This window comes from Phoenix dactylifera, unplaced genomic scaffold, assembly GCF_009389715.1.
Source record: "Phoenix dactylifera cultivar Barhee BC4 unplaced genomic scaffold, palm_55x_up_171113_PBpolish2nd_filt_p 002287F, whole genome shotgun sequence".
Classification (NCBI taxonomy): domain Eukaryota; kingdom Viridiplantae; phylum Streptophyta; class Magnoliopsida; order Arecales; family Arecaceae; genus Phoenix; species Phoenix dactylifera.
Window position 1 is genome coordinate 13,164 of NW_024069537.1, and position 25,757 is coordinate 38,920.

General features: G+C 40.4%; 1 protein-coding gene across 2 annotated transcripts; it reads left to right on the plus strand.

The window, feature by feature from the left end:
- Positions 1 to 10,183: 10,183 nt before the first annotated feature.
- Positions 10,184 to 22,802, plus strand: LOC103698952. 2 transcript variants are annotated; one of them, XM_039123244.1, is made up of 5 exons: positions 10,184 to 10,344; positions 10,479 to 10,628; positions 10,713 to 10,824; positions 10,988 to 11,333; positions 22,521 to 22,802. In XM_039123244.1, exons 1-5 carry the CDS (start codon positions 10,225 to 10,227, stop codon positions 22,777 to 22,779), a joined length of 987 nt encoding a protein of 328 aa, XP_038979172.1. In that variant the 5' UTR covers positions 10,184 to 10,224; the 3' UTR covers positions 22,780 to 22,802. The 2 variants fall into 2 exon arrangements, with proteins under 2 accessions (XP_038979172.1, XP_038979173.1); XM_039123245.1 differs by having other exon boundaries at positions 10,242 to 10,384.
- Positions 22,803 to 25,757: the final 2,955 nt, after the last annotated feature.

The window sequence follows — 25,757 nt, forward strand, 5'->3', positions numbered from 1 at the left end:
AAAATAGTAATTTTAATTGTTAAGAGTATGTAGCACTACCATGGCATACATTTAAAACTGCTTGAAATATATTTCATTGATTGTATGGATAAGTCTAACCTCAAGATGTAGCAAAGTGTGAAATGAGTCGACCCCAACATCGGTGGAGTTGACCTTGGTACTGTCACGCCCCGAGCCCGAGGCGCGGCAGACGCCGCACGCCCGCACGGCGGACCGCACAGGCGTGCAAGGCATCGGATTACATCAAAGCAAATACAGATGTTCAATACTTTATTTAAGGATTAATAGCAGATCCTTAAAATTGACAAAATACTTAAAATCATTCAAAAGCAGTCTTACAAAACTCCAAAATAACATATGCCAACATAATTCAAATGTCCAAACTAAACTAACTAAAATTTCAAAAACTGAAGAATCATCGGAATTCTAACGCACTCCCCAATCCCGTGCGATCAAGCCTCTGGATCTGAAAAACGAAGAAAACAGAATAATGAGCTACACTAGCCCAGTAAGTAACAAAATACCCCAGAGTGGGGTCAGAGCATATCAGATCAAAATACAGGATAATGTTTGAAACAAATCACAAATAATATCATTTTTGTTTTTGTAAAACTCTGATATCATAATCTCAACATGATAGGCTACGGCCACGTAACCCAGTGGCATGGGTTGCACAGAGTGCCAGAAACCACTATTGTTAGTCACCGGTGGAAACGGTGTCCAGAAACCACTATTCTAATCACCGGTGGCGCGGTGTCGAAACCGGTTCCTCACAGAATACAAGTCGACAGGTCCAACGTATAATCCCCATTGGCGGGGCCAGAACAGAACAGACAGATCATAGCCATGCTGAGAATATATATATATATATATATAAACAGATTTCATAAATTTTTCAGTCATAGTTTACGGATTTCAAAGCATAATTTTCAAATGAAATTTAACATGCCAGACCCATTTTACTAAATACAAAACATATTTTAGAATTTAATCTATTTATCTGAAAATCACACTTGAAGTATTAAGTTACTTACCTCTTCTCGCTTAATTCCTACTTCAGATAGGCGGATCAGGTTCACCTGTTTAAATTTAATTAATTCTTTGTTAATATCAGAATTAAGCAAAAATCCAAAAATAATATTATTGGACACGGCCCACTGGGTTCGGGTTTCGGGTTCCGGGTTTCGGATCCGGGTTCGGGTTCCGGGCTTGGATCTGAAAAGGGCCCAAGCTGGGCCCACAAGGGTACTGCCCGACTGGGCCCAATCGGACTGGACTGGGCCCAAGTTGGGCCTGCAGTGGACTGGGCCCAAGTTGGGCCTGCAGTGGACTGGGCCCAACGGGCCCAATTTGGCCCGTGATGGGCTCCTCCTTCCCCAAACCCCCTCACGGGCAGAGGAAGCAGGAGACACAGAAGAGAGAGGGAGAGGGCCAGCCCGGGTGGCCTCCGGCCTCCTCTTGGTCGACGGTCAGCCGGCCGCTGGCGGCCGGCGGTTGCGGCGGTGACTGACGAGGAAGAGACCGAGAGTGGTCTCGGTTTGGGGCCAAAACAAAGGGAGGAAAGCATGCATCGGCTAAGATCGGAGAGCACAAACGGAAGAGGGCTTACAGGCAGTCGGCGGAAGTGGCGGATCTCGGCCGGGGGAGGCTCGGTCCGGTGTCAGGCGGCGGCGGCGACGCTTGAACCCAAGGAGATGGGTCTCAGAACAGGGGGTGGCTGCGAGGGGGATCCGGGCGGCGCTTGGTCGGGAGGGTACACCGGTCGGAGAAGAGGAGGAGGGAAGGAAGAAGAGGAGGAGGAGGAGCTCGGGATGCCCTAGGGTAAGGAGTAGATGGGGCTTTATAGCCCCATCGCAACGGTTCTCCGCCGCGATGTCAAGCGAGATCCACGGCCGATTCACGGCCGTGGATGGACTAGGAGGGGCGCCGCGGGGATCTCGCGGCGCCCTTGCCTTGTTTGCCCCTCCGGAGGAGCCGGAGAGGATCGCCCACGCGATCCTCTGTTCCGGCTCCTTCCCCAAATGAATCGGGGCTGAAGTCGGCGAGGGCTGCCGACTTCAGCCCCGTGTCTCACATTCTTCCCCCCTAAAAAAATTTCGTCCTCGAAATTTAACATACCTTAGCTTGCAAAAAGGTCCGGATATTTTTCCTTCATCTCATCCTCCAGCTCCCACGTGGCCTCTCGTTCTGAGTGATGGCTCCACTGGATCTTAACATAAGGAATCGTGCGCCTCCTCAACACTTGCTCTCTTCTATCAACCACACGTACAGGCTGCTCAGGATATGTCAAATCTTCTCTAAGCTGCAAGGGAGCCACTTCTACCACATGGCTCATATCTGGAATATACTTTCTTAGCATGGAAACATGAAAAACATTGTGAACTCCAGACAGTGAAGGTGGAAGTGCCAATTTGTAGGCCACTGCTCCTACTCTTTTCAGAATCTCAAAGGGGCCGACATAGCGTGGACTAAGTTTTCCGCGTATTCCAAATCGCATCACCCCTTTAGTAGGAGACACTTTCAGAAACACATGATCTCCGACCTGAAATTCTAATTTCCTTCTTCTATTATCTGCATAACTTTTCTGTCTGCTCTGAGCTATCCGGAGGCGTTCCCTGATCAGCTGGATCTTCTCTACTGTTTGTTGCACAATCTCGGGGCCCATAATTCTTCTTTCACCAACATCATCCCAACAGATAGGTGATCTACACTTTCTTCCATATAGAGCCTCATAAGGTGCCATTTGAATACTTGCCTGGTAACTGTTATTATATGCAAACTCAACCAAAGGTAAGTGACGGTCCCAAGAACCTTTCATATCCATTACACAAGCTCTTAGCATATCTTCCAAGGTTTGAATGGTTCTTTCTGATTGGCCATCAGTCTGAGGGTGGAAAGCTGTGCTGAAGCTCAGAGTGGTCCCCAAGGCTTTATGCAAACTACTCCAAAAGTGAGATACAAACCGCGAGTCCCTATCGGAAACAATGGATACGGGTACTCCATGCAACCTCACTATTTGTTCAATGTAGAGCTCTGCAAACTTTTCCAAGGTCATTCCTACCTTGAATGCCAAAAAGTGTGCCGACTTTGTCAATCTGTCTACAATCACCCATATAGCATCATAACCTTTAAGAGTGCGAGGCAACCCGGAGACGAAGTCCATAGTGATGTGTTCCCACTTCCATTCAGGAAGTGGTAGGGGCTGCAACAACCCTGCCGGTCTTTGATGCTCTGCTTTAACTTGCTGACATGTCAAACACCGAGCCACAAATTGTGCAATTTCTCTCTTCATATTATTCCACCAAAATGTGCCTTTCAAATCCTTATACATCTTAGTACCCCCAGGATGCACTGTATATCCAGTATTATGAGCTTCCTTCATAATTTCATTCTTTAAATTGGAGTCATTTGGAATACACATTCGGTTCCTGTATCTCAATGATCCATCCTCATGAAGTCTGAATTCTGATTGAGAACTTGATTCAATATCACTTTTAAGCTTTTGCAACTGAGGGTCATCTGCTTGAGCAATCCTGATCCTCTCTATCAAGGTAGGTTGGACACGTAAATTTGCCAATTGTGCATCGGAGTCATGCCAACATACCTCAATTTCTGCTCTCCTCAGATCTTCCAGAATTTTCCTCTGAGAGGTGAGTAAGGCAGCAATACTACCAGTGGATTTTCTGCTCAGTGCATCTGCTACCACATTAGCTTTTCCCGGATGGTAATGAATAGACAAATCATAATCCTTCAGTAACTCTAACCATCTTCTCTGTCTCATGTTTAGTTCCTTCTGGGTAAAAAGGTATTTCAAACTTTTGTGATCAGTGTACACCTTACAAGATTCACCATATAAATAATGTCTCCAAATTTTTAATGCAAACACAACAGCAGCAAGTTCCAGATCATGAACGGGGTAGTTCTCCTCATATGACTTTAATTGTCGGGAAGCATATGCAATAACCTTATCATTCTGCATCAGTACACAACCCAATCCTTTCTTTGAGGCATCACTGTAGATGGTATAACCTTCGCCACTATAGGGAAGGGTAAGGATGGGAGCGGACACCAAACGTTGCTTAAGCTCCTGGAAGCTCTGTTCACATTTATCTGACCACTCAAACTTAACTCCTTTACGAGTTAGTCGAGTCAAAGATGCAGCAATAGAGGAAAAATTCTCAACAAATCGTCTATAATATCCTGCTAGGCCCAAGAAGCTGCGAATCTCAGTAACACTATTGGGTCTGCTCCAGTTGACCACTGCCTCGATCTTCTTTGGATCCACATAGATACCCTCTTTAGATATTACATGCCCTAGGAACATCACACTGTCTAGCCAGAATTCACTTTTCTTCAACTTACCATACAACTGCTCTTGTCTTAGGGTTTCCAGTACTAACCTCAAATGTTGCTCGTGCTCGGCCTGGCTCCCAGAATAGATCAAGATATCATCAATAAAGACTACTACAAATTTGTCCAGAAAGGGTCTGAACACCCTGTTCATCAGATCCATAAAAGCTGCAGGGGCATTTGTCAGTCCAAAAGGCATGACCAAAAATTCATAGTGCCCATAGCGAGTACGAAAAGCAGTTTTAGGCACATCTTCAGCCCTTATCTTTAATTGATGGTACCCAGAACGAAGATCAATTTTAGAGAATATCTGAGCACCCTTTAACTGATCAAATAAGTCATCAATTCTTGGTAGAGGATACTTGTTCTTTATTGTTGCTTTATTTATCTCTCGATAATCAATACATAATCTCATACTACCATCCTTCTTCTTTACAAATAAGACTGGAGCTCCCCAAGGTGAAACACTAGGTCTGATGAAACCCTTATCAAGAAGATCCTGCAACTGCTCCTTTAATTCTTTCATTTCAGCTGGAGCCATTCTATAGGGGGTCTTAGAGATTGGTGTGGTACCAGGAATTAAATCAATTGCAAATTCAATTTCTCTATCTGGTGGCAAGCCAGGAAGGTCTTCCGGAAAGACATCAGGGTATTCATTCACTACTCGAATATCTTCCAATCTTTGATCTGATTGTCTGGTGTCAACCACTGTGGCAATATACGCCATACTCCCCTTTCTAAGCAGCCGCTTAATTTGCATAGCGGAGACAACTCGAGGGGAGGTATAAGCACCACTCCCTACGAAGCTGAATTCGGTATCTCCGGGGATCTGAAAGTTTACCCGTTTCTCATGGCAATTAATGGTGGCAAATTGTGATGCTAACCAGTCCATACCGAGGATTATGTCAAAGTCATGCATATCTATAACTATTAAATCAGCAGGCAAGTCTCTACCTACAATCCGAATTGGACAAGTCTTGCAGACCTGATTACCAATCATCCCACTCCCTGCAGGAGTGCTAACATGCAGATCATACTCTAATTGCACACAAGGCAGGTCATGTTTTTGCACAAATGTAGATGACACAAAGGAATGCGTAGCACCAGAATCAAATAGTGTATGAGCATAAACAGAAGCAACTGGCAATGTACCTGACACCACCGTGTTGGATGCCTGAGCATCCTGCTGAGTCAGTGCATAAATACGACCCTGTGTGCGCAGTCTCCCCCCTTTCTGCTGCTTAGGAGAAGAAGGCTGAGCTGACTGAGCCGGAGCAGGAGAAGCTTGCACTTGCTGGTTTCTTGAAGTTTGAGGCCTCTGAACTGATCGAAGGTCCTGTTGAGGACACTCAGCTACCTTATGACCCTGCTGGCCGCATCTAAAACAGGCACCAGATAATCGTCTACAGTGTTCAGTCTTATGCATATCACCACATGCATCACACTTCTGCTTCTCTTGCTGAATAGTCTTTCCATCAGATCCTTGCTTCCCTGATTGCCAAGATTGGTTATGTGATTTTGCAGTTTTGCTAGAATTCTGTCTACTGCGAGCATCATAATCTCTGCTTCTCTTCTTTTGTTTCTTATCTTTGGCATCATAGGTTTCTTTCTAGACAATTTCCAGATTCTTAGCCCTGTCTACCAGATCATCATAGTTTGTCGAGTTTATTGCGGCCAAACTCCGACGTAAGTGAGGCTTCAATCCTTCTTCAAATCTCCTCATCCGAGACTCTGCATCCATGACGAGGGTGGGAGCAAACCGAGATAGCCTGTCAAACTCTGCCTCATACTCATCCACAGTCATAGTTCCTTGATTCAGATTGAGAAATTCCCTCTCCAGCTCCCTCAGGCGACTGGAGGGAAAATACTTGGAGTAGAATGCTGTGCGGAATCTCTGCCAGGTAAGCGCCTCATGCTCGGGTGCCAATGTGCGCTCCACAGACATCCACCAATGATGAGCTCGGTCCTGAAGCATATAGGTGGCAAATCTGACCTTCTCTTCATCGGTGCACTCCATTGCCCTGAAGGCTTTCTCCATTTCATTTATCCAGGTTTCGGCCTCTTGAGGACTAGTGGTGCCTTTAAAAGCCGAAGGTGCCATCCTCTTGAATTCTGCTATACTCCTTCTTTGCTCAGGAGGAGCAACATCCTGCTGGACTGGTTGCTGAGGTTGTTGCCTCTGTTGGCGTACTAACCCGACGACCTCCTCGATCAGTTCGAGCACCCGAGTTTGATTTCCGGCGGCAGCTTCTGGAGTTGATTGACCCTGGGTCCCTGAGTTATGCGGTGCCTCGCCCGCTTGGTTAGTAGGGGCTCTTCCCCGAGGGCCCCTGACCATCCGATTCAGGCTACGGACACGACGAGGCGGCATTCTGATTCAGTAAAAATATATAGATATTATAAAATCATCCAAACAGAATAATACGAAATAGTTAATAAAATAAATAAACATTATCCCCTTATCTGGTTCCTACCCATCTCTCAACCTTTCTGACGGATCCTACGAATCCTAAAACTTAGGCTCAATATAATTGTTTCAGTTACAATCCCTAGTGATCTTAAACCTGAGCTCTAATACCACCAAATCTGTCACGCCCCGAGCCCGAGGCGCGGCAGACGCCGCACGCCCGCACGGCGGACCGCACAGGCGTGCAAGGCATCGGATTACATCAAAGCAAATACAGATGTTCAATACTTTATTTAAGGATTAATAGCAGATGCTTAAAATTGACAAAATACTTAAAATCATTCAAAAGCAGTCTTACAAAACTCCAAAATAACATATGCCAACATAATTCAAATGTCCAAACTAAACTAACTAAAATTTCAAAAACTGAAGAATCATCGGAATTCTAACGCACTCCCCAATCCCGTGCGATCAAGCCTCTGGATCTGAAAAACGAAGAAAACAGAATAATGAGCTACACTAGCCCAGTAAGTAACAAAATACCCCAGAGTGGGGTCAGAGCATATCAGATCAAAATACAGGATAATGTTTGAAACAAATCACAAATAATATCATTTTTGTTTTTGTAAAACTCTGATATCATAATCTCAACATGATAGGCTACGGCCACGTAACCCAGTGGCATGGGTTGCACAGAGTGCCAGAAACCACTATTGTTAGTCACCGGTAGAAACGGTGTCCAGAAACCACTATTCTAATCACCGGTGGCGCGGTGTCGAAACCGGTTCCTCACAGAATACAAGTCGACAGGTCCAACGTATAATCCCCATTGGCAGGGCCAGAACAGAACAGACAGATCATAGCCATGCTGAGAATATATATATATATATAAACAGATTTCATAAATTTTTCAGTCATAGTTTACGGATTTCAAAGCATAATTTTCAAATGAAATTTAACATGCCAGACCCATTTTACTAAATACAAAACATATTTTAGAATTTAATCTATTTATCTGAAAATCACACTTGAAGTATTAAGTTACTTACCTCTTCTCGCTTAATTCCTACTTCAGATAGGCGGATCAGGTTCACCTGTTTAAATTTAATTAATTCTTTGTTAATATCAGAATTAAGCAAAAATCCAAAAATAATATTATTGGACACGGCCCACTGGGTTCGGGTTTCGGGTTCCGGGTTTCGGATCCGGGTTCGGGTTCCGGGCTTGGATCTGAAAAGGGCCCAAGCTGGGCCCACAAGGGTACTGCCCGACTGGGCCCAATCGGACTGGACTGGGCCCAAGTTGGGCCTGCAGTGGACTGGGCCCAAGTTGGGCCTGCAGTGGACTGGGCCCAACGGGCCCAATTTGGCCCGTGATGGGCTCCTCCTTCCCCAAACCCCCTCACGGGCAGAGGAAGCAGGAGAGACAGAAGAGAGAGGGAGAGGGCCAGCCCGGGTGGCCTCCGGCCTCCGGCCTCCGGCCTCCTCTTGGTCGACGGTCAGCCGGCCGCTGGCGGCCGGCGGTTGCGGCGGTGACTGACGAGGAAGAGACCGAGAGTGGTCTCGGTTTGGGGCCAAAACAAAGGGAGGAAAGCATGCATCGGCTAAGATCGGAGAGCACAAACGGAAGAGGGCTTACAGGCAGTCGGCGGAAGTGGCGGATCTCGGCCGGGGGAGGCTCGGTCCGGTGTCAGGCGGCGGCGGCGACGCTTGAACCCAAGGAGATGGGTCTCAGAACAGGGGGTGGCTGTGAGGGGGATCCGGGCGGCGCTTGGTCGGGAGGGTACACCGGTCGGAGAAGAGGAGGAGGGAAGGAAGAAGAGGAGGAGGAGGAGCTCGGGATGCCCTAGGGTAAGGAGTAGATGGGGCTTTATAGCCCCATCGCAACGGTTCTCCGCCGCGATGTCAAGCGAGATCCACGGCCGATTCACGGCCGTGGATGGAGGGGCGCCGCGGGGATCTCGCGGCGCCCTTGCCTTGTTTGCCCCTCCGGAGGAGCCGGAGAGGATCGCCCACGCGATCCTCTGTTCCGGCTCCTTCCCCAAATGAATCGGGGCTGAAGTCGGCGAGGGCTGCCGACTTCAGCCCCGTGTCTCACAGGTACATCATGGAACCATCAGGCACACCTCTGCAAAAATGGCACGGATGAACAGTAGTGGAGTCGACCCCAAGTAAGCTTGAGTCGACCCCAGGAGAGGAGCCGACCCCAAGGAACCTTGAGTCGACCCCAGCTTCAAGCCTTGAGAAAACAAGTCTCTGGAATTTACTGAGAGGGCCGACCCCAACTTTTCTTGAGCCGACCCTAGATGGAGCCGACCCCAGGAATGCTTGAGTCGACCCCAATTGAACATGAGTCGACCCCAAGGCTATGTCGTTCAAAATTGTATCTCTGGAATCCCTGAGAGGGTCGACCCCAATGGAACTTGAGTCGACCCCACTATGGCTTGAGTCGACCCCAGTGAAAAACAGCTGAAATATAAGGTTCTGTGTTTCCTGAGAGGGCCGACCCCAATGTAGCAGGAGTCGACCCCAGTGAAAGTTTGATCGACCCCAGTAAAAGTTGAGTCGATCCCAAGTATGATGAACAATGGTTTGAGTCGACCCCAGAAAAGTTTGGGTCGACCCCAGCACGGGCAGAAGCATAACGGCTAGTTCTGCAGAAGTACTTTTTGACCTCCCAACAGCAAGTAACGGCTAGTTTTTGAAATCGAACCAATGGGGGGTGACCAATGGATGAGGGAAAGTATTTAAAGTGACACTATTCATCAGAGAAGATATCCTTTTGCAAAGAAATCAAAGCTCATTCAAGAAAGAAAAAGTCCTAGCATTCTTCATTCAAGTGCTTCATTCAAAGAGACAAAAGGAAGTGGTTGAGCAGATTCTAAGAGACATTAAGAGCTCCACCAACCCTTGAAGAGTGAAGCAATCTTGACAAAGAAGAGAGAAGTCTCATCAAAGCGATAACTATATTCTAAACTCTTCTTTGTAGCTCATAGTTGTTATATTTGCTAATCTAGGAGTTTGAACTTTCTTATTCTTCTTAATCACCTTGTAAAGGTTCGTTAGTGAGTCCGTAAAACCAACGGTGTAGGTTTGTTAGTGAACCCGTAAAACCAACTGTGAAGGTTTGTTGGTGAGCCCGTAAAACCAACATAGGTTTTTGGTGATCCCGGAAAACCAAAGTGTAAATGTTTTTGGATTGTAAGCCCAGAAAACAATCCAACTGTAATCCGCGGGATTATAGTGATTCGGTGCTCTCCTAAGCACCTACGTCCAAAAACACTTATTGATTCGGTGCTTGTCACCTTGGGCAACAAATGTCTTTATTAAAATACTTATTAATTTGTATGAAGAAAACTTTATAGTGTTCTGTAGATTATTTATCATTGCTGACAAGAAAATTTAGCAGCCTTATTCTATTCTTGTTTAATTTATAAAAATTTTTTGTATGCAGATTTTTCAGATGAGATGCTAAAGCTGCTTCTCCTTGCTTTGGAAGATCTTAAACAATTACTGAAGGATCAGGGATCTGATCTGTTTATTGCTTTCGGAAGTGCAGAAGATGTCATACTGAAACTTGTGAATGAGGTTGCTACACAAGGCTTATTGTGATTTTATGTCTGAAAATGTAAATACATGTCAGATGGCTTTGACTTCTCTTTGCATGAGCAGAACATTTATTCAAACCACGTAGTTGAACTCATGGTATCAAAGTGTAACAGGTGAAGGCTAGCTACATATTTGCAGAAGAGGAGGTAGAATATAATCTTCATAGTGTGATGTCTCTTGTTCAATCATCTGTGTCTTCTGAACCATTTGTATGGGGAAACCCTGAGTTTGTCTTTTGGAGAACTCCATTTTATAATGTTGGGGTATGCATCTCTATGGTTTTACAGTTGCTTCCACGTAAGAAAATATTTGATACAATATAATGTTTCCAATGCCTGCCTTTTCAGAACCTGGAGGAACTACCTGCATCATATCATGACTTTCTGAAGTTGCAGTTATCTCAAACCATTCCAGTTGCAGCCCCAACCTTACCTATATTGGACATGGAAGTGGACAGAGGTATGCTGTTAAGTTCCTGAGATTTAACTTATCTTGCTGATTTTGTTTAAAAAATTAATTCATTGTTGATCCAATTTTTAAATATCTTTGTGAATACATGCATGCTTGTATAAATATGAATACTGTAACAATACATGTTTCTTACGATAGTTTTATTCTTCAGGTGCTCTTCCCATATTTGATGATGTAAAAAAGTACTTGCAAGGGAAACCTTGCCAATCAGATAAGTGCTGGATTTCTCTTAAGAAAGTATCAGCTGAAAGCATTTTAAGGAAGGAGTGCATCAGTCAAGCTGTGATGAAATCTGATCCTAGTGAAAGCCTTAAAAGTAACGAAGGGAAGAATATAATCTCATCAACATTAAACAATGTCAAAAGCACAAAAATTGCAAAATCTGTGTTTGCATCAGTAGAAGGAACTCAAGTAAGAGGTGGAACGAACAATGTCTTGAATGCCTTAGCTGCTTACTTGAGATACCTGGAGGGCACTGCACGGGATGATTGGCAAGAGTATGCTGGTTAATAGTACTCTAATTTAATTAGTTTATTTTGGTGACAGCTGGGTTCTTTTCTTTAATTCACCCAGTTTGGAAATTGATATTAGGTTTACCTCGTGCTTAACATAATCTTTTAGAAAATTTGTTAGAAGATTTTTTGAAGCATGATGTTTGTACTTCTTTACCCTTTCTTTTATTGAAAAAACTGAGTACTTTACATCTGGAACCTTAGCAGGGCCTTAGAATTTGTTTCTTAATCAGTCCGCCTATGCTCTTAGAAGATCATGGTTGGCAAGTGATCATTTAATGGAAAACTAATACTTAATGTAGGCCTTCGCTATGCATTGGTAAGCAGTATTGAGGCTCAATAGTTCCTTGAATAACTTTCATTAGTAATTGTATATAGTATTCATAATTTGAATATTGTTACCCAAGCACCGTCTTTCTGTAAAAATTCAGCATATGGTTGATAAATCAGTTCAGTTTCTTGTTCAAAACTTCATTATTTAGATTGAGTTCTAAACCTCATCTGATGAACTTCATTTTTTGCTTGCTTTATAAACCGTCTTGCGCTTGTTCTTATTGGAGGTTACATCGCAGGCTAGTGTTTTCCTAGCTCTCTCTCTACTTCAACTAGCCTTGTAAAACATACTAGCATCACTGCATCTTCTATTTTTATGGCTTACAACCCTGCCATCTCAACCATTGCTCTTTGTCTAGATCCCTGGATTATAAAGTTCTTATGCTTCCTATCATGCACATATTTTTGCTTCCTACTAGTTTTCTTATGCATCCATTGAGCATATTCGTTCCTGCTAGTCTAGTGGACCTTGGACCTTTTCATTTCCAAACTTTTATGCTACATATAATAAGGGGTGTATTGTGCTGGGCTTGATTGAGTATGGTCTCATCAAGCTTGGTTTGATATTTTTTTTTAAGCTTAAATTTATGATCAAGCTTGGCTCATTTAATATTTGCTTGAGCATAATTTTGAGCCAAGTGGAAAATGAGTCTAATTTGAGCTTTTAAACCAAGCTAAACTTGAATCAAGTTTGGATCAAGCTCAGTTCAATTTTGACCATTAAAACCCAGGACCCATTTCATTGTCATATACTCATGAGAGTGATCACATCATGAACTACAATGATGTAGTTAAGCCATCATGTTGTTTAAATAAAGCATTATGTTAAAACTATTGCCGAATCTGTTTCTATGGTTGGTTATAAATGTTTGTCATATACTCATCAGACTGATCACATCATGAACTACAATGATCTAGTTAAGCCATCATGTTGTTTAAGTAAAGCATTATGTTAAAATTATTGCCGAATCTGTTTCTATGGTTGGTTATAAATGTGTGCCTATAACTCGATATCTCATCATTTTGCTATATTAGATATAAATTGTACAACATATATTCCTTGTGTATATAATATAATTTAAATACATATTTCTGAGCCATATTGAGCTAAGTCTGATTGAGTGGTGGCTTGGCTTAAAATCAATGTCAATCCTAAAAGCGAAGATCAAGCTTTGCTTGTTGAGATTCAATTTGAGCTTATTGGAGCCTAAAATGATGCGATACACGAGCTGCTTGCAAGTGGCTTGAAACAACTGCCAGACCTGCGTATTATATTACTGTCCCTTAAGGGTGTCTTCATAACTTTTTATTGCATGCAATTAATTGTCCTTAAATTATTGCAACAAGAAGACCTTAAGGAGTGTCCTTCCAGCAAAAGTGATACATTACTAAAATGGTTTTTCGTATATCTCGTCTTTCTTTCATATTCTGTAATAATACATCCTTGATCATATCTTATTGCCTTCTTGGGGAACTTCTTTAAGACTGCCTCATTTGCTTCATCCGTGGGATTTTCATCCATGTTAATTTTTAAGATTTATATTCATACTTTCAGAATTACTGATAAACATGACTCTCTATGCAAAGAATTCGTATTAAAGTTTCTGAAAGAAAGGTTTCAACTTGTGACTTCCATCATCAATACTGATGTGGTGATTTGCATCAATCGTTGTTCTGCATAGGTTTGTGATTGTTGGATTGCATTTTGTCTTTTATCCATTTCCAATTACATTAAAGGACTAAAAATTATGATAATTATTAGGGGTCAATATTAGATTAATGCTCCTGTAAATAAGAAGTTTAAATATTAGTTGGTTTGACATATGTCTTCCTCTTTGGAAAACTAGAATTTAGTGTTATTATTATTATTGTTACGAGAGGGATAAGAGCTAAGGAGTTCTAGGTTAATTGTGGTCTGTGGCAGGGTGAGAGTCATAGCATGATTAGAAATAATTTTCAAAGAGGGGGTATTTGAAATTTTTATTTATAAGGCTTTATGGAGATGGATTGCTAAGATCCTGTGAGGCCTGGCTCATTGGTCAGCCTAACACTACATGGGCCTAGTCCATTGACCATGAAGGATGAGGCTTGGCCCCCTTTGGCTTGGCTTGTTGCTAGCATGTCTTGCTCCCAAAATTTGATGGGGCAAAGCCTCTGTTTCTACTTGAATGAGGCAGACTTCGCTTCCTTGATCACCAACGGGGGCTAGGAAACCCTAGCCTCCATTAGCCATAAGACTCCCACCACCCCTAGTGAGGCTGCACCCCAAGCTCTCTCTTCTCCTTGTTTTTCTCTCTTTCTTGGGCTTTTTTCTACCATCTGCAACTGTTGTCCAGGTCCGCAATCTCGGTACTAGTATCATATTGGTGCATTATCGGTTTGGTATGGTATGGGCTGATATGGTACGATATGTACCTCGTACTGAGATAGATTTCAAGCCTTTTGCCTCACTTTTTATCATGGTATTGCTTGAAACTAGGTATTATGGGCCGGTACGAGTCAGTACATCCCTCGGTTCACCTTGGTATGTCTCAGCTCATCTTGGTGTAGGTCGGTACGAGTCGCCGAAGATGAGGAATTAGCATCTCACTATTTTCTTTCTTCCTACCTATTTCTGTCGAGAAGATCCACTGTCGGACCTAGCCCATCACCATGTGGACTAAGGGACACTGCAATATGGGTCTAGGTTGGATTTGTGGTACTTGTGATTGGATTTGAACTGATTTAAAACCTTAGCCTGGCTAGGATGACAGAGTTTAAATGGAGGGAGTATGTGAGGACTTGTGTGGGTGTGTCTACTCCCACATCGGCTATGCAATTGGTGGATCCCAAATACTTACATAGGACCAAAGAACCTAAATAATACATTTCAGGTAGCCTTTTTAGGTGAAGCCGTGGGTTGTGACAAACTAGGGTTATCCTAAAAGCATATCCTAAGGTACCAATTGCTAGCTCTCATATAGTCCTATGTCAAACCCTTGTGATCATAAACCTAGCTTTGATACCGTTATAATTATCACATGCTTGACCCAAGCATGATTGAGGAATGCGACAACCCATCGCACACATGTAGGGCTGGCCCCACTAGCATACATGCGACAACTTGTCAAATATACAATTAGTAATTAAAACCTCCAAAACTCAATAATTTCTAGAAACTCATCAAGCTAATTTTCAAAACATTATTAATTTACATATTCAAGTGAAACTACACCTCAACCAACATAACCACTTCATTATTTCCAAAGAAAATTGTAAAGGCTGGTCTGATACAATTGGATCTTAAGTCTCACTCTATTCTCACAATCTAACCTTTCTATTCGTTCCCTTCCTATGCCTATAGAAATCCAAAGAATGAGCTAGCCTAGTAAGTAACAAAAACCATTATCTAAGAGATCAAACAAGTATAACAAATAAAACCATGATGACTGTATGATACAAAATAACTTATATAGAGATATAATACTCCCATAATTAAAGTTTTATATTTGTAATTTTAAAATACTGCAATATATCATTTTCTAAATCAATAATTCAGATATGATTCCAAAGAGCATTTTCAATATCAATACCAGAGCCAAGAACTTTGCCAATATTATCAATAAAATTATTTTCTAAAATAATTTACTTACTTATCAATCTATAAAACTACAACCACATTATTTTTATGACAGGGGCCAAAATACGGCACTTAACCCCTATGGAGTAGGTCCAAAGTATTGCACATAACCCCTATGTAGGTCCAAGTATCATACTTATTCCTTGTGGAGTATGTCCAAAGTAATCAAGTTCTGGAACTGCCAAGATATGATCTCCATTGGCGGGATCCAAAAGATAGTTAGATTGAGTGTTCAATCATTGCACACAAAATCCACTTATTTAACCAATATTATTGTATTTTATTTTGCATTGTACAAGTATGGCTCAACACTTTACAAATCCACAATTATGCAAAAATATCATTCCAATAGTTGATATGCAAGCATGATTTTCCAAATCAATATATATTAAAACTTCAAAATATAAAATATGTAGGTTCATACAAAAGTTTCCAAAAATTCAATTATTTGGAATAATTTTAGTAATAACTCATGATTATGAAAAACGCGTAGATGCCATGGATATCCAAAAGCTCAATAATATGATAGCTTCATGCTTGATCTAATTTAAAGGTACACAAAACAAACTGGACAATTCTCAAGACAATTCTCAAAGTATTTAACAATAATTAATACAAAATATTTTTCAAAATATATATAAGTTAGAATTGCTCTTGTTAGGCTGAGGTTACTTACCTTCTCGCACTAACCAACATCTTGAAAATTTGTGAACACTCCAAAATCAACCTAAAACAAGGTAATTGAGAGTTAAATGCTAGCTTCCTGTCCACCCTTTTATACATTATTAATTCTAGATATTTCTAACTTCCGAGTCTATACTACTATTAGCTAATCTAATATAACTTTTGTTTCTCCCTATAGGAATATCCTAAACTTACAAAATTTTAGGATTAATAAGTAAATTCATCCCACTTATGATCATGGTATGCTGAACCGGCCCGTACCGGCCGGTTCAACCCGTACCGGACTGATCCGGTACAGCGGTGGAAAACAGGAGCCAGAACCAAGCAGTACTGAGGGTGTACCGGTGCGAACCAGACCGGTTCGCATCGGGTACAAGGCCGAACCGGACCGGTTCCGTCTGGTTCGGCTAGGACTCGGTGCGAACCGGCACCGAGTTCGGTCCAATGTGGCATTTACAGCTACAATGGCATTAAATGCAGTGCTACAGTGGCATTAAATGCCACTATAACAGCTATAACGCAGCTATAGTATCATTATAATTCAGCTACAATATTATTACAATGGCATTTAATGCTACTGTAGCTGTGCTGTGGCATTTTTGCACGCGCTCGCGCTTGCTGTAGCCGGAAAAAAAGGCGCCGTAGCCGAAACCTGGCTGAACCGGTTCAGTAAGGCCCGAACTGGTACCGAACCTGTCTGGATCGCCACCGGTACGCCGACCGGTACCGGTTCGACGTACCTTGCATATGATATGCAAAATTTTTAGAGTTAATTTCATATCTAAATAGTGAAATAATTAATCCAAATCAGGGCTTCATAATTTGCTTTATTTTATATAGCTATAGTAATATAGCGATTTTCCATGCTTCTTTTATGAAATAATATTTGAAATATTTTAGATCCAAAAAAATTATTATTATTATTATAATTTCATCAAAAATCATGCCAAAACACTAAGTTTATGTAAGATTCTAATCAAATGCAAGGTCAACACCCTACATGTCAGGCCATTTCGACAATTTAATCAACCAAGTTATAATCGTTTTAAAAATTCTCAAATTTTGCAGGTTTATTCATCCATGAGTTAACAATTTCTAGTTAAAATTTCAGATTGAAATACTCACCCAATTTTGAGGTAAAATTTTTGGTTATAATAGGGCAGAACCTATCCATCCTATGATCACCATCAAATTACATAAAATCCCCACTCTACTCTAGTTCATTGTTACCCCAATATGTCCTGATATTTTAGACATTCAGTCTTACCCTAAACCTTCCAAGATTACTCCTATAATATCAAAAATTCTGATTTAATGAAATGGTTGAGATCTTACTATGATAATAGAACTGACCGTTCTAGGCCGGTTTGCATCGGTTGCGGCTGGTTCTGGTTGCTTTGGGATCTGTTCCCGCCAGTACAGTATCGGTTTCGGCCGGTTCGGGGCTGAAACTAAATATTAAAGGCAAACCGACTCGATTTCGCACCGGGTCGGCTCGATACTTTCCGAACCGAGCGGCTCGGCTCGGTTCGGCAGACCATGAGCCAAACATTATCGTCGGCCAACCCTGTTCCCTTTCTTCAACTCTTCCTCCTAGTTTTCTAAAATTGCTCGTATTTCCTTTGTAATCTTTTCTAATTGTTGGACTTGATTCCATGTAGATGTATAACCGTTTGAACAAGAAGTCCAATAAGGGGTTATTACACAACAGCTTCTTAAATCAAAATTTTTATTGGGAAATTTTTAGAATTTATTTGGATTTGTATATCTACTGTAGGGTAAGTAATGATCCATCTTTTCTAGATTTTTCAAATAATTATTCTGAATATATTTTTACATTAAATAAATTATAAGTTGATTTACTTGCGATTTATAATTTTATGGAACTATGTTTGAATGGAAATTAAATTTGTAATTCAGAGGTAATATTTTTATTATGGAATATTATGCAAGTTGTTTATTGATTTTATTTGGAATATGCATATTTGGATTAGAATAAAATATATATGATTTTGTAAAGACCTCTAACATGTTTTGGATTTGGACTCTCAGCTAGACTATATTATCGATTCGGTTAAACTTTGGTACTTTGACCATTCTGGGACTTGATTAGTATGGACTTGCTCCGTAGGGGTTAAGTGTGCTAAAATGGACTTACTCCGTTGGATTAAATATGGTACTATGGACCTATACTGCAGGGGTTGAGTGCTGTATTATACACCTACTTTATAGGGGTTAAATGCGGTACTTTGGACCTACTCTACGAGGTCTAAATGTGATATATGGCCCTGCCATAGAGATGATGCGCTAATAGTTAAAACAATTTACAGCATACCATACTAAATCAGATGGTACAGGGCGTACTATACGATTTTGGTTCAGTACCGGTATGTGGTAGGGGGGAGGGGGGGTACCGACACTGTATATCGAACTGGACCTTGTACCGAGGTACCGACATAGTTATAAGATAGCATCGGTATGGAGCCCAGTACCGAGACGGCGTACCTTGAGTTAAAAGGTTGTTGAGTTGAACATGATATTTTCAAATTGAACTTAGTATTAAGAATATGAGTATTTGAGCAATACTGGATATTCTAGATTTGTTTGGTATTATGTAATGCTTTTGTTTATATTGCATATTATCCATAAATTTATTTATTTAATTTATTATGTGAATTATCTAGTTAAGTTGTTCATCATTACTTATTGGGTTGTGAGCTTGTTATCTGATGTCTTCTTTCCTTACAGATTTAAAGAATTGGTCATTGATAAGGTACTCTATAGATGTGTATTAGAAGCAAGAGCCGATCGTGAGGTGTAGCTCTGATTTAGTATTGCTTTCATAGTTTGGTATAGAAACATTTATAGGTTTCTTATTTTGATCAGTGTTTGAAGAATAATCGATGTAAAACTCTCATGAACAAAATTCTGAACGTCTCTTGTTAGTTGGATTTATTAATTATTGGAATTTGGATTTTAGTTGCTTGGTTGTATTCGGTTGAATTATTATGATATCATGATGGTAGCGTTGCATGCATATGGGAAAGAGCACTATGAGTATGCCGGCAATTGCCATGTCCCTATCTCGTAATTTCGGATCCGGGACATGATAGATCCATCATTACTTACTGGATTGTTGAGCTTATTATCCGATGTCTTGTTTCCTTAGCAGATTTAAAGAATTAGTCGTTGACAAGGTATTCTATAGTGTGTATTAGAAGCAAGAGCCGATCGTGAGGTGTAGCTCAGAATTAGTATTGCTTTCATAGTTTGTCATTAGAAACATTTTATAGGTTTCTTATTTTGATCAGTGTTTGAAGAATAATCGATGTAAAACTCTCATGAACAAAATTCTGAATGTCTCTTGTTAGTTGGATTTATTAATTATTAGAATTTGGATTTTAGTTGCTTTGGTTGTATTCGGCTGAATTATTATGATATCATGATTATAGCGTTGCATGCTTGTGGGAGAAGAGCCCTATGAGTATGCGGCAATTGTCATGTCCCTATCTCGTAATTTTAGATTCGGGACATGATAGATCCCATCATTACTTACTAGGTTGTTGAGCTTATTATCCGATGTCTGTTTTCTTACAGATTTAAAGAATAGTTGTTGACAAGGTACTCTATAGATGTGTATTAGAAGCAAGAGCCCTTGAGTATGCGGCAATTGTCATGTCCCTATCTCGTAATTTTGGATCCGGGGACACGATAGATCCCATCATTACTTACTGGGTTGTTGAGCTTATTATCCGATGTCTTGTTTTCTTACAGATTTAAAGAATTAGTTGTTGACAAGGTACTCTATAGATGTGTATTAGAAGCAAGAGCCGATCGTGAGGTGTAGCTTAGAGTTAGTATTGCTTTCATAGTTTGGCATTAGAAACATTTTATAGGTTTCTTATTTTGATCAGTGTTTGAAGAATAATCGATGTAAAACTCTCATGAACAAAATTCTGAATGTCTCTTGTTAGTTGGATTTATTAATTATTAGAATTTGGATTTTAGTTTTTTTGGTTGTATTCGGCTGAATTATTATGATATCATGATGATAGCGTTGCATGCTTGTGGGAGAAGAGCCCTATGAGTATGCGGCAATTGTCATGTCCCTATCTCGTAATTTTGGATCCGAGACATGATAGATCCCATCATACTTACTGGGTTGTTAAGCTTATTATCCGATGTCTTGTTTCCTTACAGATTTAAAGAATTAGTCGTTGACAAGGTACTCTATAGATGTGTATTAGAAGCAAGGGCCGATCGTGAGGTGTAGCTCAGAGTTAGTATTGCTTTCATAGTTTGGCATTAGAAACATTTTATAGGTTTCTTATTTTGATTAGTGTTTGAAGAATAATCGATGTAAAACTCTCATGAACAAAATTCTGAGTGTCTCTTGTTAGTTGGATTTATTAATTATTGGAATTTGGATTTTAGTTGCTTTGGTTGTATTCGGATGAATTATTATGATATCATGATGGTAGCATTGCATGCTTGTGGGAGAAGAGCCCTATGAGTATGCGGCAATTGCCATGTCCCTATCTCGTAATTTCGGATAAGGGACATGATAGATCCCATCTCAAAATTTATTTTGTTCTAAAATAGTAGCAAAAAAAGTCATATTTTTTGCTTTGTGGGCTTCTCTTATTTTATCTCCCTTAAAGATAGAGCAAAGAATCAAGTGATGTGTAAAAATAGTAGGAAGTATTATCTCCTTATTGGAGTAAAAAATTTTAGAGATTTTTCCTAAGAAATTGTGCTTTCTTGTAGAGTTGTGTGATGCAATTCTAACCTAGGTGTGGTGCCTACGGGATTCTAAATGTGGTGCCTGGAACATCTGTCTTTTTTTCTTTTTCTTTAACTACAACACCCTAAAACCTCAAATTCAGATTTGATTCTGTCTCCACTAAACCCTAGCAACCATGATACGCTATTCTGTACCAAATCGTACGGTATTGGGCGTACCAAATCGTACGGTATGGGAGTACCGTACCATACCGCTTTGGCGTTGGGTATACGGTTATAGGGGCGTATCGATACTCAATATGCCGAACCAGCTCTGTATTGTACCCATGTCGACATAGTGATAGCGTGGCACTAGTATGGGGGCCGGTTACTGAGACGGTGTGATCTTGTTTAATAACCAAAAGCAACAAACCCATATCCACTCATCCCATCAATTATCCCTTTAAATTCACAAAACAAACAAAATTTTAGGCTTTTTTGCATGGACACCCTTCTAAATATCGGATTTTGCACGAATACCCTTCCAAAATTGCTATTTTTATGTATACCCTCGTAAACTCTGTTATTGTACAATATGCCCCCTAATATAATGGGTTGTTTCTAATGATGTTAAGAAAAAACCATATTTTATATTAATTAAAAATAAAATATTTTTTTAAAATTACGCTACTGTCCCTGTCTTTTTTTCTGCTATTGGATTGTGATCGTGATTTGCTTGTATACCCACTATAAATATTTCTATTTGCACGTCTACCCATTATGGATATTTTAGTCATTTTAATTTGATACCGTTAATTTTTAACGGCATTAGATAGCATGGGTACATATGCAAAGACAAGAATAAAAAAGGTAGAATAGCAAAACAAGTGTTTTAAGAGGGTATACATGCAAATATCAATTTTAGAAGGGTATTTATGCAAAATTTGATATTTAGGAGGGTATTCATACAAAAAATCCAAAATTTTGTTCCCATTTTTTTCTACTTCCAGCTTACTTAAAACCCTTAAAACTGCATCGTTTTGCTTTATTTTGAACCCAATTCGCTCCCCATCCATATAGCAACATAAACCTCAGCTTCTTACACCAATTTTCCTACCCTTTTAGCTCAAAACTGCCCATTAATCATCCCTGAATTTTCCATAATCAAGTCTGTCCTACATTAGAAGTTCTATATATATTCTTGTCCAGATGATGGAATCCATTTTCATGTTTACATTATGCAATGAAACATATCAAAAGCTTGTCACTTTGGTTTAATTTTAATGTCAAAAAGGAGAAAATTATAATACATTAGGTAAAATATCTTATGTAATTGGTGCCAAATTGGTATTCGCTCTAATTCTCTTGAATTGACACAAACAAAGTAACTGGGAAGATAATAATCATGCATGATGGAAAACGCAAGTTGAGACACAATCTGGGCATTCACATTGTAGCAGCAGAGCTAGACATGTCACCTTAGTCATGAATAAAAATGGACTCAGATTGGTGACTGATGGATGCAAACTTCATTCGTCTTGTATCAAACCTATTATGTCAATTTTTTTTTTGTTTTATTTTGTAATTTAGTTCATGTTATTATCAGTATTCTTATACAACATTATATTATTATTCATTGTTTCTGAGAGGTTACTGAACAATCTGATTTATGATGCGATTTTCCAACTTGAGTCACAGATATGACAATATTGGCATGCCTGTTATCATTCAACAGGCAGTTTATTATGTGGAAGCAATGCTTCATTTTGGTGTTCAGAAACCTGAAGAGTACTTTTGCCTGATATGTTGAACAGGTTACATGAGAAGTTACGGAAGGCTGAATGTAGAAAAGGAGCTTCATTTGGTGCTCTGTTTGGTTCTGCCCTTTATCTTGGAACTATATCCAGGAGGAGAGTTTACTATGAAGCTATAAAATATGAGAGAGAACGCAATGCAGGCTATGTATCACCATTTGGATACTCAGCACCTACTGTTGCAGCTGCAATTGATGCTGTTTGTTCGATGGAGGTACGGTTCAAAAGAATGAATTGTGTTGGAGGTTATGTGCGCTAAATTGTCTAATATTGTTAAATACTTATTAAAGTTTATCGTCTTGGATTTCATCATTCTTTCTTGCATGCATCTCAAAGTGCAACTGATGTGTGACAGTGGTATGGCTCTTGGCTTTGAAATGCCAAAAATGCAATGAAGGGATATATCCTATACGCATTTGGAGTTGGAAAAGCTATTTAATTCAGGTATTTGGTGGTATTTCTTCATGAACTTTTTAGTGTACTTTTCCTGCTTTATTTCCTTTGATGTTGACCATGCACCAGGTAGCATCAGAAGTAAGGTTGGTTGTACTGGTATGGTGCGATACTATGCCTTGCTGTGTTCTAGGGCATACCGACAAAGGGAGATCTAGAGAGAGAGGGAGAGGGAGAAGGAGAGAGGAAAAGGGAGGGAGAGGGAGAGCAAGGAAGGGAGGGAGAGAGAGGGAAACTTGAACTGAAGTCGGCTGCTGACTTCAGTTCAAGTAGGCAAAATAAAAAATGGCGCCTTGTTTCGGAACAAATAGGGGTCATTGTTTTTGACGAGGGCTTTTGTCCCTTCCACCATCTCTCTCGGCCTCCCTCTCCCTCCGTCCCTTTCTCTCTCTCTTTTCCTCTCTCCTTCTCCCTCTCCCCCTCCCTCGCCTGCTTTATCGAATTGAGGGGTGGAATTATGCCGGTCCGCTTTTGGTATGGTTTGGTACACCCCGAACCTGGCGGTTGCCCGATTCGGTGGTGGTACAAGTGAATGCTGATCAGAAGTTTTACAAATCTTATAATAGAGAAGTGTAGGCTTATATTTGGGGATAATAATATAAGAAAGATGAATATTCATGTTATGCAAATACAGAAAGCAGTTTGCAGCCTTGTTTTTCTTTTTTTGAAACAAAAAATTCTGAATACACATTTTATGAAGCGAGCCATGTGGAGAAGTCATCACAATATTAAATCTTATCCCTTTTGCTAAAAAAATCCATTGAGTGAATTTTTGATTTATCAGAAAAGTCTGCATTATGAATTCCTTGATATCCTGCATGAGGATATCAAAATAAAATCATGATTGATAAAGGAGCTTGAGTGTAGTTCATACTGTTTCTGTTGTATGATAGCGATGTGGCCCATGCCAGTAAAATGGTCCTAGGTCTGACTTGGCACATAAGCTGATACAAAACTGGCTTGGGATTGCATATTGAGTTTCTGGGTTGATTTGAGTTTTGAAACCACTTTATTATTCTGGCAGAAAATGTTGGTTTTCCATAGTGTTGGGTAGATCTAGCTGTAGGTTCTCTTGGCAAATATTGACATATCTGAGCCCAGCTTCAACATGACCAGTGGGCCTGTATTGCATAGGATTTGCTGTCAGCTTGCTATTTTTGTGCAGGATTTTGAATGTGTAGGCACTGAAGTTTGATCTATATGTAGGAACTGTCTTTGGAAACCAAATCTTCTTCAAAATTGTAAATGTTAAAGCTTGCTTGTTTCATACTCAATGTACATACACTTTTTGCAAGACAACCATGTATATATTTGTCAGTATATTTTTATTTGGTCCTTGAACACAATACCTCATGCCAGTGTTGTAGCACTAAATCTGATCCTTTTTGCATGCAACATAACCCATTTGTTGTTGGGCTTAAAATGTGATACCTCCCAACAATGTTCAACATCACATCTGCACCTTCCTGAATATAGCGTTGCCCAAACCATCATTAGTTTGGTCTTACAATGGGCCCATCACCCATGCTTGTGTCTTCTCCTACACCTTCTGCGTGTAACATAATGCAAACAATTGCTATCTGGTCACCTGGTCTTGTGATACTTTAATACATGCTTCTCCTGCTACCCTGCCTGGTCAAGGCTATCCTCCAGCCTTCTTTTAGCACGATCACATTAGCAAAAGATGCTAAGTTGTCCTCCCACAAAAAAAAAAGAAAAACGTGTAGGGTTTTAGCATGTTATAATGCGCAGCGGAAGCTAGGGATTTTAAAAATTTCTTAATAAAGTCCCTATGCATGAAACCCTTTTAAGCCTAGATCACCTTAATGATTACAATCAAATGATATAAAATAAATGCAGAATTAGTAGAATACCTCAAACGCTAATCCAAAGTGTACAATTTTCACGAGGCGTCCAAGTGTCCGCCCTCCAATGGTGATCCACACGAAAACTTGATCAAGACTTTAGCTCCAAAGACTTTTGATCCTTAATGCAGAATTCTTCTAAAGAACTCTAATGGCTTGCTTTCCTTCCTTTCTATTTTCCTTTAGCCTTCTAAAATCACTTCTAATCCTTTTGTCCTAAAGAAGACCACCTTGTCTTGGCTTAGGACACACTAGAAGCAATGCTAGAAAGAAAGAAACTAATGTAAGAAAGAAAGAAAAGAGGAGTGGGGTGGAATTGGAATGATGAAACCCATGGAGTGCTAACCTATTTATAATAGGTGTAGGGATGCATCTCCAAGGGATGCATCCCATCCACACATCCTCTCATGAAAGGGCATCATCTAAAGGGCCATATCAAATAAGAGGAGGTGCAGATCAAGTGAGGAGGTGTATCAAATGATATGTCCTTTCATGTGGTGCCATATTTTGACCAAGTCAACATCACATGCTAATCACATGTCCATCACGCCTCACCTCTTGATCTTTCATGATGATGATCCAAGGGCTCCAATGCAAGGCGCCATTCACTTGACCCATTATGTCTTCATCCAATGGTGGGATTAAGATCCAATGGTCAATTATGGTAGCCATCCTCTAACCCAATCCAATTGGGTTAAACCAACTCTCCATTATGTCTTCATCCAACGGTAGATCAAGATCTAACGGTCTAGATTGAATGATTTATTAAATCTAATCCAATTAGACTCAAACCAAGCCAATTAGGTGCCAACTCTTGGCTAACCCATATTAGAATTGATCTAATCAAATTAGATCAATTAAGAATCAGATTCGAATCCAATTCGAATCAGATTCGAATCCAATTCGAATTAGGAGCTAA

Coding starts and splice junctions, on each gene's coding strand:
- LOC103698952 (XM_039123244.1), top strand. CDS start 10,225: ATGCTAAAGCTGCTTCTCCTTGCTTTGGAAGATCTTAAACAATTACTG. Junction 10,345..10,478: donor TACTGAAACTTGTGAATGAG/GTTGCTACACAA, acceptor AAAGTGTAACAG/GTGAAGGCTAGCTACATATT. Junction 11,334..22,520: donor GCACGGGATGATTGGCAAGA/GTATGCTGGTTA, acceptor TATGTTGAACAG/GTTACATGAGAAGTTACGGA.